This window comes from Corticium candelabrum, chromosome 4, assembly GCF_963422355.1.
Source record: "Corticium candelabrum chromosome 4, ooCorCand1.1, whole genome shotgun sequence".
Taxonomy (NCBI): domain Eukaryota; kingdom Metazoa; phylum Porifera; class Homoscleromorpha; order Homosclerophorida; family Plakinidae; genus Corticium; species Corticium candelabrum.
This window is the reverse complement of record NC_085088.1, coordinates 3,603,990-3,619,346: the sequence shown is the minus strand read 5'-3', so window position 1 is coordinate 3,619,346 and position 15,357 is coordinate 3,603,990. Positions and strand designations below refer to the sequence as shown.

Sequence of the window (15,357 nt, the reverse complement as noted above, 5' to 3'; positions counted from 1 at the left end):
CGAACAAATATGTTTGGTGCCGTACTGGCAGCATTCTGTTCTCCACATCCGTATGGCATGCGCACCAACCTTTCTAGATTGTTTAATGTCGGGCCCATCAAGTCACCTAATCATTGCAATACCACATGATCCACACTCCCACACAAAATATTTACAAAATATTTTATACAAATTATTTTATTAAATTAAATTATTATATTAGAATATTTTATTTATTAAAATATTTACAAATAAATATTTCTATTATTCATTAAAATATTTACAAAATATTTGTATACAAATTTTTTATTAAATTTTTTTATTAAAATATTTTATTATTACAACATTTACAAATAAATATATTTCTATACAAAATATTTTGTACAAATTATTTTATTTATTAAAATATTTACAAAATAATATTTCATATTATTAATTGTTTTATTCGAATATTTTATTTATTAAAAAATCTACAAAATATTTTTATACAATTTTTATTTCTTAAACTATTTTTTTACAATATTTTATTTATTAAATCTAGACAAATAAATACAAAACACTTCAAGATATCATACCAATAACTGAAACAGTAGCTCGGCCTGAGTCTCTGATGACATCTGATGGCAAAGTTAGAGACAACGACTGCTTATAACTTTGATCTACAGTACAAGAGACAGCAATATGTTATGCCAAGTAGTTCATTACTGTTTATCCTATATACCAGATTGATCCATTTGTATCAAGACATTTTGAGTGTAATCAACTGCTCGACCTTCAGGCTACATCACAGCATTAGTATCGGTCTGCCTCTTATATACGAACGAATAGGATCGACTTACGACAACAAGTAACTGGCGCTCCACGGCATCAGCGGCAACACTCGATCTCGCTATTACTTTGATCACAATTTGACCCACTGTTCTTGGGGTAACCGCAAACACAACTGTCGTCCCACTGTTAGCTGTGACAGAAATACTCTTCGAGAGTGTAAGCGGTTCCGAGGTGTCAACTAGTTCTGCTTCATTTGTCAAAATATTATACGACACAGGAACAAGATCTTTGTTCTCTTCCAGTTCTACAAGCACCTGAGAGCAGAACAAAGTGACATTTAAATAACAGCAAATGAGTAGACAAAATCTCTCACGTTAGTAATATCAACATCCAGATAGTTGAACACGGTGACTTTAAGACCCAGCTGCTCTCCACGTCTGATGGAGTACGGGAGACTGAGAGAAACAAAGAATGGCTGAAATGCCCTTAACTACAAAGAGAAATATTTTGCAAGTCGTGTTTGCCATTATTCGTCAATTGTTATATTTACTTTGATTTCTTGTATAAATATGCCTATCTATGATAATTCATATATTGATAAACATCATAAATTAATATACAATGTATAACGTATTGTTGTATTTGTTATGGATTTAAAATATAGAACAATACGTCAGTACAACTGGAAGTGCCTTTCAGAATTAGAAATCTATGACCCTTCAATGGCTCTTACTACATAAACTATTATAACAGACAAAATGGTACACCCCTAGTACGTTTCTACAACAGAAATTTTCTATGGACCCAACAGCAAGACAATGATTGTGTGTGTGTGTGTGTGTGTGTGTGTGTGTGTGTGTGTGTGTGTGTGTGTTTGTGTGTGTGTGTGTATGTGTGTGTGTGTGTGTGTGTGTGTGTGTGTGTGTGTGCGTGCATGCGTGCTTGTGTGTGTGCGTGTGTGTGTGTGTGTGTGTGTGTGTGTGTGTGTGTGTGTGTGTGTGTGTGTGTGTGTGTGTGTGTGTGTGTGTGTGTGTGTGTGTGTGTGTGTGTGCTACTTCCAGTTTAAACAGGAATTGTTGAAACTGCCACGCCCACAGTTCCAACAATCCAGCTCAAATGGTTGAACCTCAAGAACTCTTCTGCCCAGTTCTAGAACTCTCAGAACTATCAATCAAACACAAACTACAAACTACCTTCTGTCCATTCGAGTTCCAAAACTCGTACTCGAATGCCCTAAGTTAGTGTTTTAACTGTCATAGTGTAGTTTGCAGTGTCATTGTACTAGACAGTTTGATATCTCTATATATAAAGGAGAGGTGTCTGTGTGTCTGTCTGTCTGTGTGCCCGTACGTACGAGCGTCTCTCGAAGACGGCGACTCCGATCTCGGCCGAATTTCGCTCGCGCACGCCGAATTCATTGAGGTCGAAAGTCAGACTGCGGTCGTCTTCCTGACTTCTCCCACGACGACGTCGTTTCCCGCCGATCGCGCTCGCTTCCGCTCGCGCGCGAATATCTCCGGATCGGCGCATCGTGTCTCCACCGAATTTAGACTGCCCGTTCCCGACGTCGGACGGTACGCGCCGAGCGTGTCGTCTATTGCCGGCGACGTCGGGAAAAGGAAGATATTCTTGCTGATATCCGGGTCTCGAAAAAATACGCACACAGTCGTTTGCCAGTCTGCGACCGTCGAAGAGCTGCCGTGTTTGATGCACCTGTTCCCCGAAACGCCAGCAACGTCTTCGAGCAGACGACGTTCAGCGGGACCGTCGAAATGACGACAGTCGGTACGCGTCGTGACTTCGTTAGATACGGAGCTGCCGTGTTTGATGCACCTCTTCCCCGAAACGCCAGCAACGTCTTCGAACAGACGACGTTCAGCGGGACTGTCGAAATGACGAGAGTCGGCATTCGTTATATACGGGGAACGGATTATCCGGGTAAGTATTGCACGTGACTTCAACTAATCACTACGTATCTACACCGAATTTACCGGCCCGTTCCTGACATCGGACAGTATGCACTCCCTGCAGCGGAGAGAAGTGCCGATGTCTGTACAGGATCTTTCGCACTGCCGATAATCTTACGTTATCTTAATTAATAGCAAACGTCACAGATGTCAACGCACTTGATATGCCTTTAGTGAACTAACACCACGGCTAATTAGTGACAGTAAACGGTTACTGACAAAACATTACACTCTACTGTCGCCAAAACATTACAGTCTACTAGCTGCGCAATATAGGATTTCCAAGTGTATACGCAACATTTTGCGTCGTTTTTACAATGCCTCCGAAGAGACGAAAGACAGTTTTTTCATCGGCAGCTGCAGCCAGTCAAAAACGGAGACGTTTAGAAGAAGACGAAGTAGCGAGACGGCAACGTTTGGACTCCGGTAGAGATAGAGTGGCGAGAGCGCGTGCTGAGCAAGGTGAGGCAGCTAGACAATGGCGACTAGACAGCGACAGACACAGAAGCGCTACGGCTCGCGCGAACGAAAACGAGTTAGACAGACAGCGACGACTTCAGATTAATCGTGATACCACTGCTAGAACTCGCGTAGATGAACACATTGTAGCCAGACAAGAACGATTGGCCGCCGACCGCAACAGAACTGCTGCAGCGCGTGCAGCGGAAGATGAGCTAGCCAGACAAGAGCGATTGGCCGCCGACTGCAACAGAACTGCTGCAGCGCGTACAGCGGAAGATGAGCTAGCCAGACACGAGCGATTGGCCTCCGACTGCAACAGAACTGCTGCAGCGCGTGCAGCGGAAGATGAGCTAGCCAGACAAGAACGATTGGCCGCCCACTGCAACAGAACTGCTGCAGCGCGTGCAGCGGAAGATGAGCTAGCTAGACAGCGACGACTTCACAGTGATCGAGAAAGACATACTGCAACAAGAGTGCGACAGCAACCGAATATTCCACCAGCTCTGAACTATGATGCAGCACAACCTCCACTTCCGTGTTGTATTGGCTCTATGACAAACGTGTGTGTCAACTGCGGCGCTATGAAGTGGAAAGGAGAAGCACCTGGCATGTGTTGCAGTAGCGGAAAAGTGAAACTGGCAACTCTGCAAGATCCACCGCTCTTGCTAAAATCATTGCTTCTAGGTGACTCAGAAACGTCTAGGCATTTCCTTACAAATATTCGCAAGTACAATTCAGCTTTTCAGATGACATCAATGGGTTGCAATGAAATTAAGGAAACACATGGATGGAATCCTTGCTTCAAAGTGCAAGGTCAAGTGTACCACCTCATTGGAAGCCTGTGCCCTTTGCCTAATGAAGAATCCAAATTTGCTCAAATCTACTTTTTGGGTGATGTGGAGAGAGAGATACAAGTAAGACAAGGCATTGTTCCTGGTTTGAGGATAAATATCATTGAGGGTTTACAAAACATGCTTCATGCCATCAATAGGTATGTGCAGAGTTTTAAATTAGCCAAAGACGTTCTCCGTGAATATGATCAGCAGTACAAGGTTGTGATTCATGCTGACAAGAGGCCTCCTAGAGAACACAGAGGGCGGTTTAATGCTCCAATGTGTGATGAGGTAGCTGTGCTTATGGTCACAGAAGAACATGGAAAGAGAGACATTGTCCTTCGTAAGTCTGATGGCAGCCTTACAAGAATAGCTGAAACTCATCGCAGCTATGATGCTTTGCAGTATCCTCTCATACTTCCACATGGAGATGATGGATACTATTTTCCTGACCAACCAGTCCCAAACCAGTACAAAGTATCTGCGATGAAACATTATGCGTATCGACTGATGATGCGAGGTGGTGCAGACTTTAACATCTTGCTACGGTGTCAGAGACTGATGCAACAATATGTTGTTGACATGTACGCCAAAATAGAGACCGAACGGCTGTGCTTCCTTCGGCGAGAGCAAACAAAACTTCGAGCTGAACAATATGGTGAGTTGAGAGATGCACTTCTGGCAAGTGATGGAGATCCAACAAACATCGGTAAGACGGTGATCTTACCTAGCTCCTATACTGGAGGACCACGGTACATGCATGAACGTACACAGGATGCCATGTGCTATGTTAGAAAGTTTGGTAGGCCTTCTCTTTTTATCACAATGACGTGCAATCCCGGCTGGAAAGAAATCACTGATGAACTGCTGCCCATGCAGACAGCACAACATCGTCCAGACCTAATTGCACGTGTCTTTAACCTAAAAAGAAAGGAACTCATCAAACAGTTGACCAAGCACTGCATCTTCGGCAAGACTATTGCATACCTGTGTTCCATTGAATGGCAGAAACGTGGTCTGCCACATGCTCATATTTTAGTTTGGTTACCTGCAGAGCACAGCATTCATGCTGATGACATCGATGCCGCTATTTCCGCTGAGTTGCCTGACCCTAACTCTGACAAGGTGCTGTTTGATATAGTCATGACAAACATGATTCATGGCCCTTGCGGTCGCATGGACAAGCACTCACCCTGCATGCGAGATGGAGCATGCACGAAACGTTACCCGAAAGAGTTTAAAAGTGATACTCAGAGCGGCCATGATGGTTATCCATTATATCGACGACGTAAACCCGATGATTGTGGCCATCAAGGAATAAAGAAGATCAAAGGTAACGATGTCTGTATAGACAATCGATGGGTAGTACCTTACTCTCCCTACCTCTGCCGAATGTTTGCCTGTCATATCAACGTAGAGCTTTGTACAAGTGTCAAGTCTATCAAGTATGTCCTAAAGTATGTCAACAAGGGCAGGGACATGGCAGTTGTTTCGCTAGAAAAATCCCAACCTATCGATGAAATAGATCTGTACCAGACAGCAAGATACGTCAGTTGCAGTGAAGCTTGCTGGAGAATACTGAACTTTACCATTCACGATCGTCATCCAGCAGTGACAAACCTTCATGTCCACCTACTAAATGGGCAGAGGGTTGTTTACAATGATCAAAATGCTGTTGCTCTTGCTCAACGTCCACCTAAAACCACGTTGACAGCTTTTTTTGATCTCTGCGCTCGGTATCGTCCAGATCTTGACCAGCTTGCTACGCCCGACCAGAGGTTTGTTCAAAATTTGCTTTATGTAAATGTGCCCGAGTACTTTACATTTCATTCAGGCACCAAAACGTGGAACCCTCGAAGGCTTGGCACAGCTGTTTACAGTGATGGTCAAATAACTTCATTTAAAAAAAGTGAGGTCATTGGTCGAGTGTACGCCGTGCATCCTAAGCAACAGGAATGCTTCTTTTTACGCCTTCTGCTTCACCATAAGCGGGGACCTTGCTCTTTTGATGACTTGCTTACGATTGATGCACGAAAGTGCCAGACTTTTCGCGAAGCATGTAACTGCATGGGTTTGTTGGAAGAAGACTTGCATTCGGCCATGGCCATGCAAGAGGCAGCCATGCGAGCCGGAGCATCTACACTACGTGCTCTGTTTGCTGTTATATTGACCACGTGTGATGTTGCTGACCCTCTTGCCATATGGTCTGCATATCGAAATGATATGACTGATGACATACTGCATCAGTGTAGGAGGGAAGCTCGACAGCCTGACATGGACTATAGTGATGATATGTACAACGAGTGTCTCTTTCGACTACAGGAATTAGTACAGCAGATGAGTGGACAGAAACTGTACTGTCTGTCTGTCATTAATAGCAAACAGTGTCTGCAAATCAATAATTTGTGTCATTAAACTATTACCCGGGTGTTGTCCCCCGGGTGTTGTCCCCCGGGCGAAGCCGGGCATTGGAGCTTGTATAAAATAAATCTATCTATCCAGGCGCACCCACATTAATTAATTAAGTTAGAGCTAGCTTAAGTTACAGTTTTAGCTGACATTTTATGTAGTTTGCAGTATCTGTCTATCTAGTCTGCGGTATCTATCTAATGTCGTTGTACTAAAAAATTTGCATGATATCCAATAAATCTACCTAACTATATATTTACTTCATGTAAATATATACCCTATCATACATCATTCAGTACCTCGGCTCTTGTTGCAGGGACACCTAATCCTGTTCTGTTGTTGACTGCAAAACCACTTGCGACCCATGTTGTAATTGTGTCTGGAACTTTGCTTGTAAATGTTGTCATGCCATTAGCTCTACCAGCATTACAACACAATAAAATGTTACACGGGCTCATATTGTAAAATGTTGGTTTTATTCACCCGGTTACTGCATCAGACCACAACCATGTTTCGGGAAAGAAAGTTCTCGTTCTCTCGGGTTCTAAAAGGTCACCTGTAGCTGGAGCACTGTCACTATCAGTTTCGGCTAAATCAGACTTGGAGAACTGAATAGGTGCACGTGCTGTTACTGCAGGTCCATCTGAATAAACAGAAACAAAAATAAACTTTCTTGTATGATAAAACAAATAAATAATTTATATAAAATAAAATAAATTAATATTAATTAATTACCTAATGGAAATATATAAATATCAATTAATAAACAACTAAAATATTAATAAATAAATATAAATAAATTAATTAATTAATATATTATATAATATAAAGTAAATTAATAGGTAATTAATTAGCATTATTTATTTTATTTTACATGAAATAGAATAAATTAATAGGTAATTAATTAGTATTGATTTACATTTATTTCATATAATTTATAAATTTATAAAATAAATCAATACTAATTACTTACTTATCAATTCATTTTATTGTACATAATATATTATATTAAATAAAACCAAATAAATGAATACTAATTACCTAATGCAAATCTGCAGTCTGGACAGTCGAAACGGTGATGATATTGCTTTTCTCTGTACAAAGTAGTATCTGTCAATACCACGACTCCTGCTTTCTATACATTATATTGTCTGATTAGATCACAAGGATTAAAATCATAAAATGATACAAAACATACATCAAATATGCTATACGCATCTTGACCACCCGGTGACCACGGCCACCATATAGAACGTTTTCTCTGCCGAAAAGCCCACACAGGACCGTCATTCCAATCAGGAGTTGAAGTGTCATATGACTGAAGCTCATCGACAACCTACACACACATGACAGTCAGCACGCAAACAACAACTAGCATGCACAGCAAACGTTTTACATCCATCTTACATGTGCTTGTGTGATATCATTGGTGTCTGCTAGTAATGCAACACTATAGTCAACTGCTGCAACAGCCACAAACGAATCGGGTGTCGCTTTAACTGTAACTGTCACATCGTCGCCGGGCTTTTTCTCAGTTACACCAAACGAAATGTTCACCTGAATAAACAAATTCCACTTTAGAACAATTCAACGCTTGAACGTCTCTCAGCAAATGACAAACTGAATTCTCAAAGCCGATGGCAACAGAGACAGAAAGACTGTCCGCAACCACTTCGCCATCACTCGTGATCGCATAGGCTACAATCTGAGCCGATGGAGCCATTGCGTGGGTTACAGGGACGTCAAGACTAGTGTTAGTAGCAGAGCTGTCCAACTGCTTCAAGTTGTGCACAATCAAATTGCCACGAGCCATCACCTATACAACAAGCATAACTAAAACTGAGCAATGAAACCTTACAATAACATTAGATACATACGTACAGACCACAAAAGGAGATTTATAACAAATAAATATGTATTTGTTTAAAACAAAAAATTAAATTAAATTAAAACAGTAAATAATTAAAAATTATAAAATAAAAATTATAAACTTAAAATATAAATAAATATATTAACATTTAGTATGTATAGAAACAAAAAAATTTAAAAATGTAAAATAAATATTAAAAAATTAGTATATATACCATATATAGATTACCTACAGTATCTGCAAATATTGACTTTAGTATGTATAAAAACAAAAAGTTACAATGTAAAATTAAAATTAAAAAAAATTAAAATTAAAAAATTAAAATTAGAAACTTAAAAATTATAAATATAAAATAAATCAAAAATTGGATAAAACTAAAATTTTAAAAATTTAAAAATTTAAAACTTAAAAAAATTAAAAATTAATATATATTACACCATATGTACATGTAGATTGCCTACAGTATATGCAAATATTGACATTTAATATATATATATATATATATATATATATATATATATATATATATATATATATATATATATATATATATATATATATATATATATATTTACAAATATTTTTAATTGTTTACATTTTTTAAATATTATTTTTATTATATATATCCTAGATAGATTGCCTACAGTATCTGCAAATATTGACATTTAGTATGTATGAAAACAAAAAATTTAAAAATGTAAAATTAAATTAAAAAATTAATATCTATACATATACCATATATAGATTACCTACAGTATCTGCAAATATTTACATTTAATAGTTCAAACCTGGTAGTAGAGTTTTGAAAATGAAAACGTTGATTTGACTCCATAATTCAAAGATGTGCCAATCTAAACAGCACGTTCCACGTTCATCTCATGAAAACACTAAACACTACATGTGACTGTACTTGAGCACTCGAGGTACTCGTTGACAGTTGAATAAAGCTATTGCTAGGAGATTTGCTTATGCTAGGGTTACTGTATGCAGTCACTTTATTTCCTGTCCGTGGATCCTTGCACTTGGCCTAATACACAACTCAATGAATGACAAATTACCTCAATATTTTGAAACACATACATTCAGTGAGAGCCGCGTGGCACCCGTTGGTACATCGTATATCAACACAGCAATACCACCTATGACTTGAACAACAAATGAAGTCGACCCTCTATTGGTCATAGCAGTAATGGTGACATTAGTTCCTTCTATAGGTTTATTATCCTGGGTTGTAACAAGAATCTATACATACAGACAACAATCACACGTGTGTGCCAATCAGTAGAAATACTAAAATAAAAATGTTTACCCTGGCAACAAATGACAAGCCTGGCTTGAACGTATCAGGAGTTGATTCATGAAACTTCATCTTGATAGAATGACTGTAGAAGGTAGTCAAACCTTGACCACTCAAAGTTGTTCCTGCAAACATATAATCAACACAAAATGATGACAGACACTGCAGAGCCGGGAGGTTAAAAGTGTCATACGAGAACCGGACACTGCCAAGCTCATGTGAGTTTGGAGACAAGGCTAATGCAGAGCGAGGCTAATGCAGAGCGAGGCTCATCTCAAGCTCACTCATACACTAAGTTGTTTGAACAGACATAGTTAGTGTGCTTTCTACTTAACGTAGTTTCTTTTCATTGTGGTTGTTGTAGCGGTGTGTTGTCGGTATTGTATTGTAAAGCTGTATCAATAAAGTTGTTGCATTTTAGTGCATAAAATAGCGATGTTTGTTTGCTCAGACATGCAAAAATATGGCCGGACATCCTGCATTTATCTCTGACCATGTCCGTAACTATTCTCAAGTGCGTTATATCAATACCCTCACAGCTTGTCTGGCGCACTTTCTTACCTTCCCGTATGTTCATATTATTAAAATTGGGGGAGAAACTGGTTTCCCTTGCCATTTCTACGAGCAATTATGTATAGCTAGTTGTATAGCAAGCTTAGATTGTGTTCATTGAGTACAAATGTCAACTTTCGATTACACTTTCTACGTGTCAGTCTGATAGGCTCTGTATGTTCAGACATGAAGACATTTTGGTTGGACAAATGTCCTATGTCCGACCGTAGTTTTCCCCACTGCATTTATGTATTCTTATATTATTATTATGTCGTGCTCAACCAGATCAGTCTGGTTTGTAAAGTCTATTACAAGTACCGGAAGCAAACCCTGCTTCAGAAGTACTTAGACCATCACGGCTGTCTAGAAAGAAGACATGACTTTATGAAGAATCCGAGTAGATTTCCATTTCCGTCGTCTTGTTGCATTGCTGTTCCTGTTAGCCAAAACACAAGATTCGCTAGGAACGGTGGGCATCACAGTAGTCTCGTCAGCAGGATTTGAAGCCAAATTCAAATCAGACGCCGCACGAGAGATGGTTCGACCAGTCACCCTACGCCCAGAACTATTCCTGGTCTTCCGAACAGCTCCAGTGATTCCAGATGCCGACTTTTCGAGCCCATCATTATTATTATTATTATTATTGTTGTTGTTGTTGTTGTTATTGTTGTTATTTTATTAGTTGATGTGCTCAACCAGATCAGTCTAGTTTGTAACACAAATATTGTTATAAAAATGTTTTCCAGGTTAAGCATGAATCCTTCACTCCCATCATACTTTCGTGTACTGGCAGAACCAGCAAAATCACATCGACATTTCTATTAAGAAAACTGGCTTTAATGCTCACAGAACAAAGGAGTCCACATACAGCAAAACGTTAAGTTGGATACGCAAACTAGCCTTTTCATTGATCCGGTCATCTATCGTGTGCGTGCGAGGATGTTGATCAAAGCCAAAGTCATGCTTGCCAGACATCAACATTCCTGTTGCCACAGCTGAGGCTTGTTTCAGTGATGTGGCAAACAACTAAACTTTGCTTTAGTTTTAGTTTTGTTGGACTATAGAATTTCTAGCTTTTTTTAGTAGTTGATATGTTTAGATATGAACGTAGTATAATATATTGAAATACATTACACTTTTCAATTAATTTATTTATTTATTTATTATTATTATCAGTGCTGTCAAAATGTATTTCCAGTCTAATTGCAATCACCTGTCAGTGTCTCTGTTACAGATGCGTTGATAGCCAGTTGTCCCCAATTTGGTAGATCATTTTCATTGCGATCAATGTAATAATCTTCCTGCAGACTTCGAATCTTGCTACTGTCCAGCATGAAAGCTTTCGTTCCATTGATCTAAATACAACAACATATTAAAACTATAACTAACTTAAACTCCATACATGTTATCATCATACTTGAATGTTTGACATTCGTAATGTTTTAGGTCTACACACACAAATCTGTTGCAAAACAAATTTCCACAACACTGAAATGTTTGTAGAATAACTTACGGCTTCTTGTAATATTGTGTTGGTAGGTAAAACGTCAGCTCCAATGTCCCTTTCACTGGTTGACCATACGAGTACCTAAGGACAAAGTAAACAATTTCACCTTGTGTGTGTGTGTGTGTGTGTGTGTGTGTGTGTGTGTGTGTGTGTGTGTGTGCGTGTGTGTGTGTGTGTGCCTGTGTGTGTGGGTGTCTGTGTGTGTGGGTGCTGTGGCTCAATTGGTTAGAGAGTGCATTTGGAGAATGGAAACATCTGGGGCATTGCAGGGTTGCAAGTTTAAGTCACAGTGATAGCAAGCTATGTCATAATTTCCTGGACAAAAAACTTACACACAATTGCCTCTCTTGACTCAGGAGTATAAATGAGTACTTGGTCTTTGACTGGAGTGACAAAGGCCTCTGAATGCAACGAAGTTCATCAGCCACTGCGGTCCGGGTGGGACTTCAGGTGCCCACACCACAGTTGGCGTCGCAGTCGGTGCTCCTGCGAGCACCTGGCCAGGCTCTTGGAGATTGCTTAGCACAGCCCATAGCTCCTGTGTAGTGCACAGGAACCCAGCCATCTGGCTGGGGGCATTACCATTTAACGACAGCTCCTTATCCATTTGCCATTTGTGTGAGTATGAGTGTGTGTGTGTGTGTGTGTGTGTGTGTGTGTGTGTGTGTGTGTGTGTGTGTGTGTGTGTGTGTCTGTGTGTGTGTCTGTGTGTGTGTCTGTGTGTGTGTCTGTGTGTGTGTGTGTGTGTGTGTGTGTGTGTGTGTGTGTGTGTGTGTGTGTGTGTGTGTGTGTGTGTGTGTGTGTGTGTGTAGCACATGCCCCAGTCTGTATACATACTTGGCAGTTATTGTTCCCTTTACAATCGTATCACTAGAAACGAGAAATGATGGTGGTTTGACAGTCACCTCAAATTTGGGCAAAACTGCACAAACAATTCCACAACATATGATATTAGTATGAACTGCTGCAGCGTAGCCATCTACCGTATTTGTCAACTTGAAATGTTTGTTGGCCAGTTAAACACTACACAGAAAATGATGTCACTACAATCATCACACACACACACACACACACACACACACACACACACACACACACACACACACACACACACACACACACACACACACACACACACACACACACACACACACACACAACCGATGGCTAGCTATAGTTATAGATTACTTCTCCACTGACTGATATCACCCACTCTCCAAGCGGTGGCTCAATTGACAACGGGAAGTCTCTAGAAGCAACACCTGAAAAATACGGTGTTAACAATCTTGCAGACTAACTGTGTAATTTGTACACACACACACACACACACACACACACACACACACACACACACACACACACACACACACACACACACACACACACACACACACACACACACACACACACACACACACACACACACACACACACACATTGGAATAGCATACCGCTGTCTATGCTGACATCTTTCCACTTTGCCATGAGGTTGTCATTAGGATCCTACTCAACGAGTAAACAGGATTTGTATCGTCCGAAATAAGTAACAAACACAGACTTACTGTAATAGACACTTCGACTGTTCCGATGTATGGCAACAGAGTCGGCTTGTAAGCAATAAATCGCATCAGTACTACATCATACAATTTTAGAGATCGGGCAAAATGTGTTAGAACTCAACGAGCCTCTACTTGTTTGTCCAGGTTTATAGATGCCTTTGTCTGTCTGTATAAACACAGACACGCATTTCTGGTCAACCTTAAGAGACGTTTCATTCCTGAATGTCAGTCCACCACTGCCAGTCACACGTAGTGAGTATGGTCCATCTTCATCGAGAAGTCGATTAGGCATCTAGTCAATTAACAGCAAAAACTATACATAGACTGAGTCTATAGGAAAGCAGCAAGACAGACAATTATTGTCTACACTATCTGATCTGTCTTCTCTCCGGCTAAGATTAGCAACAATATTAAATTAATTTTAAAGACCAGCACTGAGTAGGTTTGAACATAGCTCTCAGCAGGGGCAGTGAAACCAATCAGACTGGTCAGGCGTCAGATCACTTTTCACAAAATGTACTTTCGTCAGTCGACTATTGGTGCCTACTTCCTGTTTAGAGGTATAACGGATTGATATATTTATCACAAAGAGTAAGGATTGTACATCCGGGAATTACAAAAGCGCTGGCTGGCATGATCCGTAGCCTGCCATATTCGACGAATGCCGTTTGATTCGTAACGTACTGTATGATGCACTTGGTAAAATGTCTACGCATGCTAATAGTTACTGCAGTACATCTGAAAACAAATCAAACCACCACTCTTAGCGCGCGTTAGGCCTGACCATTTTTAAGTTAATAATTGCTTCTACCGTCGAAACGTGGTACGCGTGGCCACTCCAGACTAGTAGAGAGCCACGTACAGTGTCATTTCTATGTCATGCATCCTGCGTTCGACTAAAAATATCAAAAATAACTATAAATAGAAACGGAATGTAAGTGTCCTTGTAACTGCCCCCATCTAATGTAACATGCATGTAATAAAGACATTCCTTTCCTAGAATAACTCGATTGCTCTTATAGTGTCAGCTTTCCACGCGGCGACTTTTTAGCAACGAGTCATACTAGCCTACTAAGACCAGTTGTCAGATAACTAGTGCGCGCAATCAACTCCCAGACATGCACACGAACCTGCAACTCAATGAAGCCGGACGCACCTAGAAGAAAACCTCATGTATAATCCACACAGTCGAAAACAACAGAAGCAGCTGGCTAGATGAATACCCGGTGAGATGGTCTTGCTTGCTGTCACTTGAGTACCTATCCTGTCGGCAATCACGACAGTCTGCACCTGCACGTCGGAGGTCGCCTGGAGTATTGTAACACCGATACGGACGTTCAGACCGGGACGTATAGTCTTCGGAGCGACGACAATGTACGAACTGGAAAAGATGCGTGAAACATTCATGTTGCTGCATACGCGAAAGTCGCAACTTGGTCGACGCACGAACTTACTCGCTGCCGATGGTAAGACGACAAGCGAACATCAAACAGAGAATAGTTAGCAGCTGGAGATGCATTGCAGCTACTTGGCGGTGGCCGCTTTCTCCTGCTTGACACAGATTTCTGCACAATTAAGTGCCCGGATATCTGGTCTGATGCCAACGCACCGAATGGTACCAGACGTCATACTGAAATGTTGTTACCTTTGTTGCGGTTGTATTGACTGGGGATTCCCCTAACTACTTACGGCCTGTCCACACTGGCAACTGGATCGCGATCCGATCGCGATCCAACCGCAACGCTGTCCACACTTGCAACTCGATCGCGATCGGATCGCGATCCGTCCGATCCACATCGCGAGCTGGATTCGATCGCGATCGGTTGAATCCAATTAGAAATAGTGGGCGTTACCTTCACGTACGCTACGCGTGTAGTCGGAACATCTAGCACTCCTCACTCGTCTTTAGGCCTGTCCACACTGGCAACTGGATCGCGATCCAACCGCAACGCTGTCCACACTTGCAACTCGATCGCGATCGGATCGCGATCCGTCCGATCCACATCGCGAGGTGGATTCGATCGCGATCCATTCTGGTCTAGTGTGGACAGGCCCTAAATAGAGCGACTGGTGGAATGTAGGGTACACCCTAAGGCGTGGCGTAGTGCTTGTGTAAACGAATGCTATGTTGTCACAGGAGGCAATTACATC

General features: G+C 40.9%; 2 protein-coding genes across 2 annotated transcripts in view; one reads left to right on the top strand and one right to left on the bottom strand.

Moving 5' to 3' along the window:
* LOC134178586 (C3 and PZP-like alpha-2-macroglobulin domain-containing protein 8) overlaps positions 1-14,888 on the bottom strand; it is a 19,358-nt gene extending 4,470 nt beyond the window's left edge. The window contains exons 1-28 of the mRNA XM_062645459.1: positions 14,852-14,888; positions 14,661-14,754; positions 14,430-14,587; positions 14,337-14,362; positions 13,339-13,498; positions 13,210-13,280; positions 13,099-13,150; positions 12,836-12,909; positions 12,631-12,670; positions 12,485-12,569; positions 11,654-11,728; positions 11,558-11,588; positions 11,354-11,495; positions 9,601-9,713; positions 9,372-9,533; positions 9,202-9,318; positions 9,080-9,142; positions 8,043-8,237; positions 7,829-7,978; positions 7,620-7,757; positions 7,463-7,556; positions 6,905-7,064; positions 6,721-6,838; positions 1,124-1,240; positions 819-1,064; positions 701-758; positions 555-638; positions 1-106 (exon numbers count right to left, since the gene is read on the bottom strand). The exon at positions 1-106 is cut by the window's left edge and continues 71 nt beyond it. Of these exons, the coding sequence (XP_062501443.1) occupies positions 1-106; positions 555-638; positions 701-758; positions 819-1,064; positions 1,124-1,240; positions 6,721-6,838; positions 6,905-7,064; positions 7,463-7,556; positions 7,620-7,757; positions 7,829-7,978; positions 8,043-8,237; positions 9,080-9,142; positions 9,202-9,318; positions 9,372-9,533; positions 9,601-9,713; positions 11,354-11,495; positions 11,558-11,588; positions 11,654-11,728; positions 12,485-12,569; positions 12,631-12,670; positions 12,836-12,909; positions 13,099-13,150; positions 13,210-13,280; positions 13,339-13,498; positions 14,337-14,362; positions 14,430-14,587; positions 14,661-14,725 (2,900 nt within the window). The 5' untranslated portion in view covers positions 14,726-14,754; positions 14,852-14,888. The remainder of the gene's footprint in view (positions 107-554; positions 639-700; positions 759-818; positions 1,065-1,123; positions 1,241-6,720; positions 6,839-6,904; positions 7,065-7,462; positions 7,557-7,619; positions 7,758-7,828; positions 7,979-8,042; positions 8,238-9,079; positions 9,143-9,201; positions 9,319-9,371; positions 9,534-9,600; positions 9,714-11,353; positions 11,496-11,557; positions 11,589-11,653; positions 11,729-12,484; positions 12,570-12,630; positions 12,671-12,835; positions 12,910-13,098; positions 13,151-13,209; positions 13,281-13,338; positions 13,499-14,336; positions 14,363-14,429; positions 14,588-14,660; positions 14,755-14,851) is intronic.
* LOC134177919 (uncharacterized) lies at positions 3,035-6,604 on the top strand. Its single transcript, XM_062644696.1, has 2 exons — positions 3,035-6,366; positions 6,583-6,604. Exons 1-2 carry the CDS (start codon positions 3,035-3,037, stop codon positions 6,602-6,604), a joined length of 3,354 nt encoding a protein of 1,117 aa, XP_062500680.1.
* Positions 14,889-15,357: the final 469 nt, after the last annotated feature.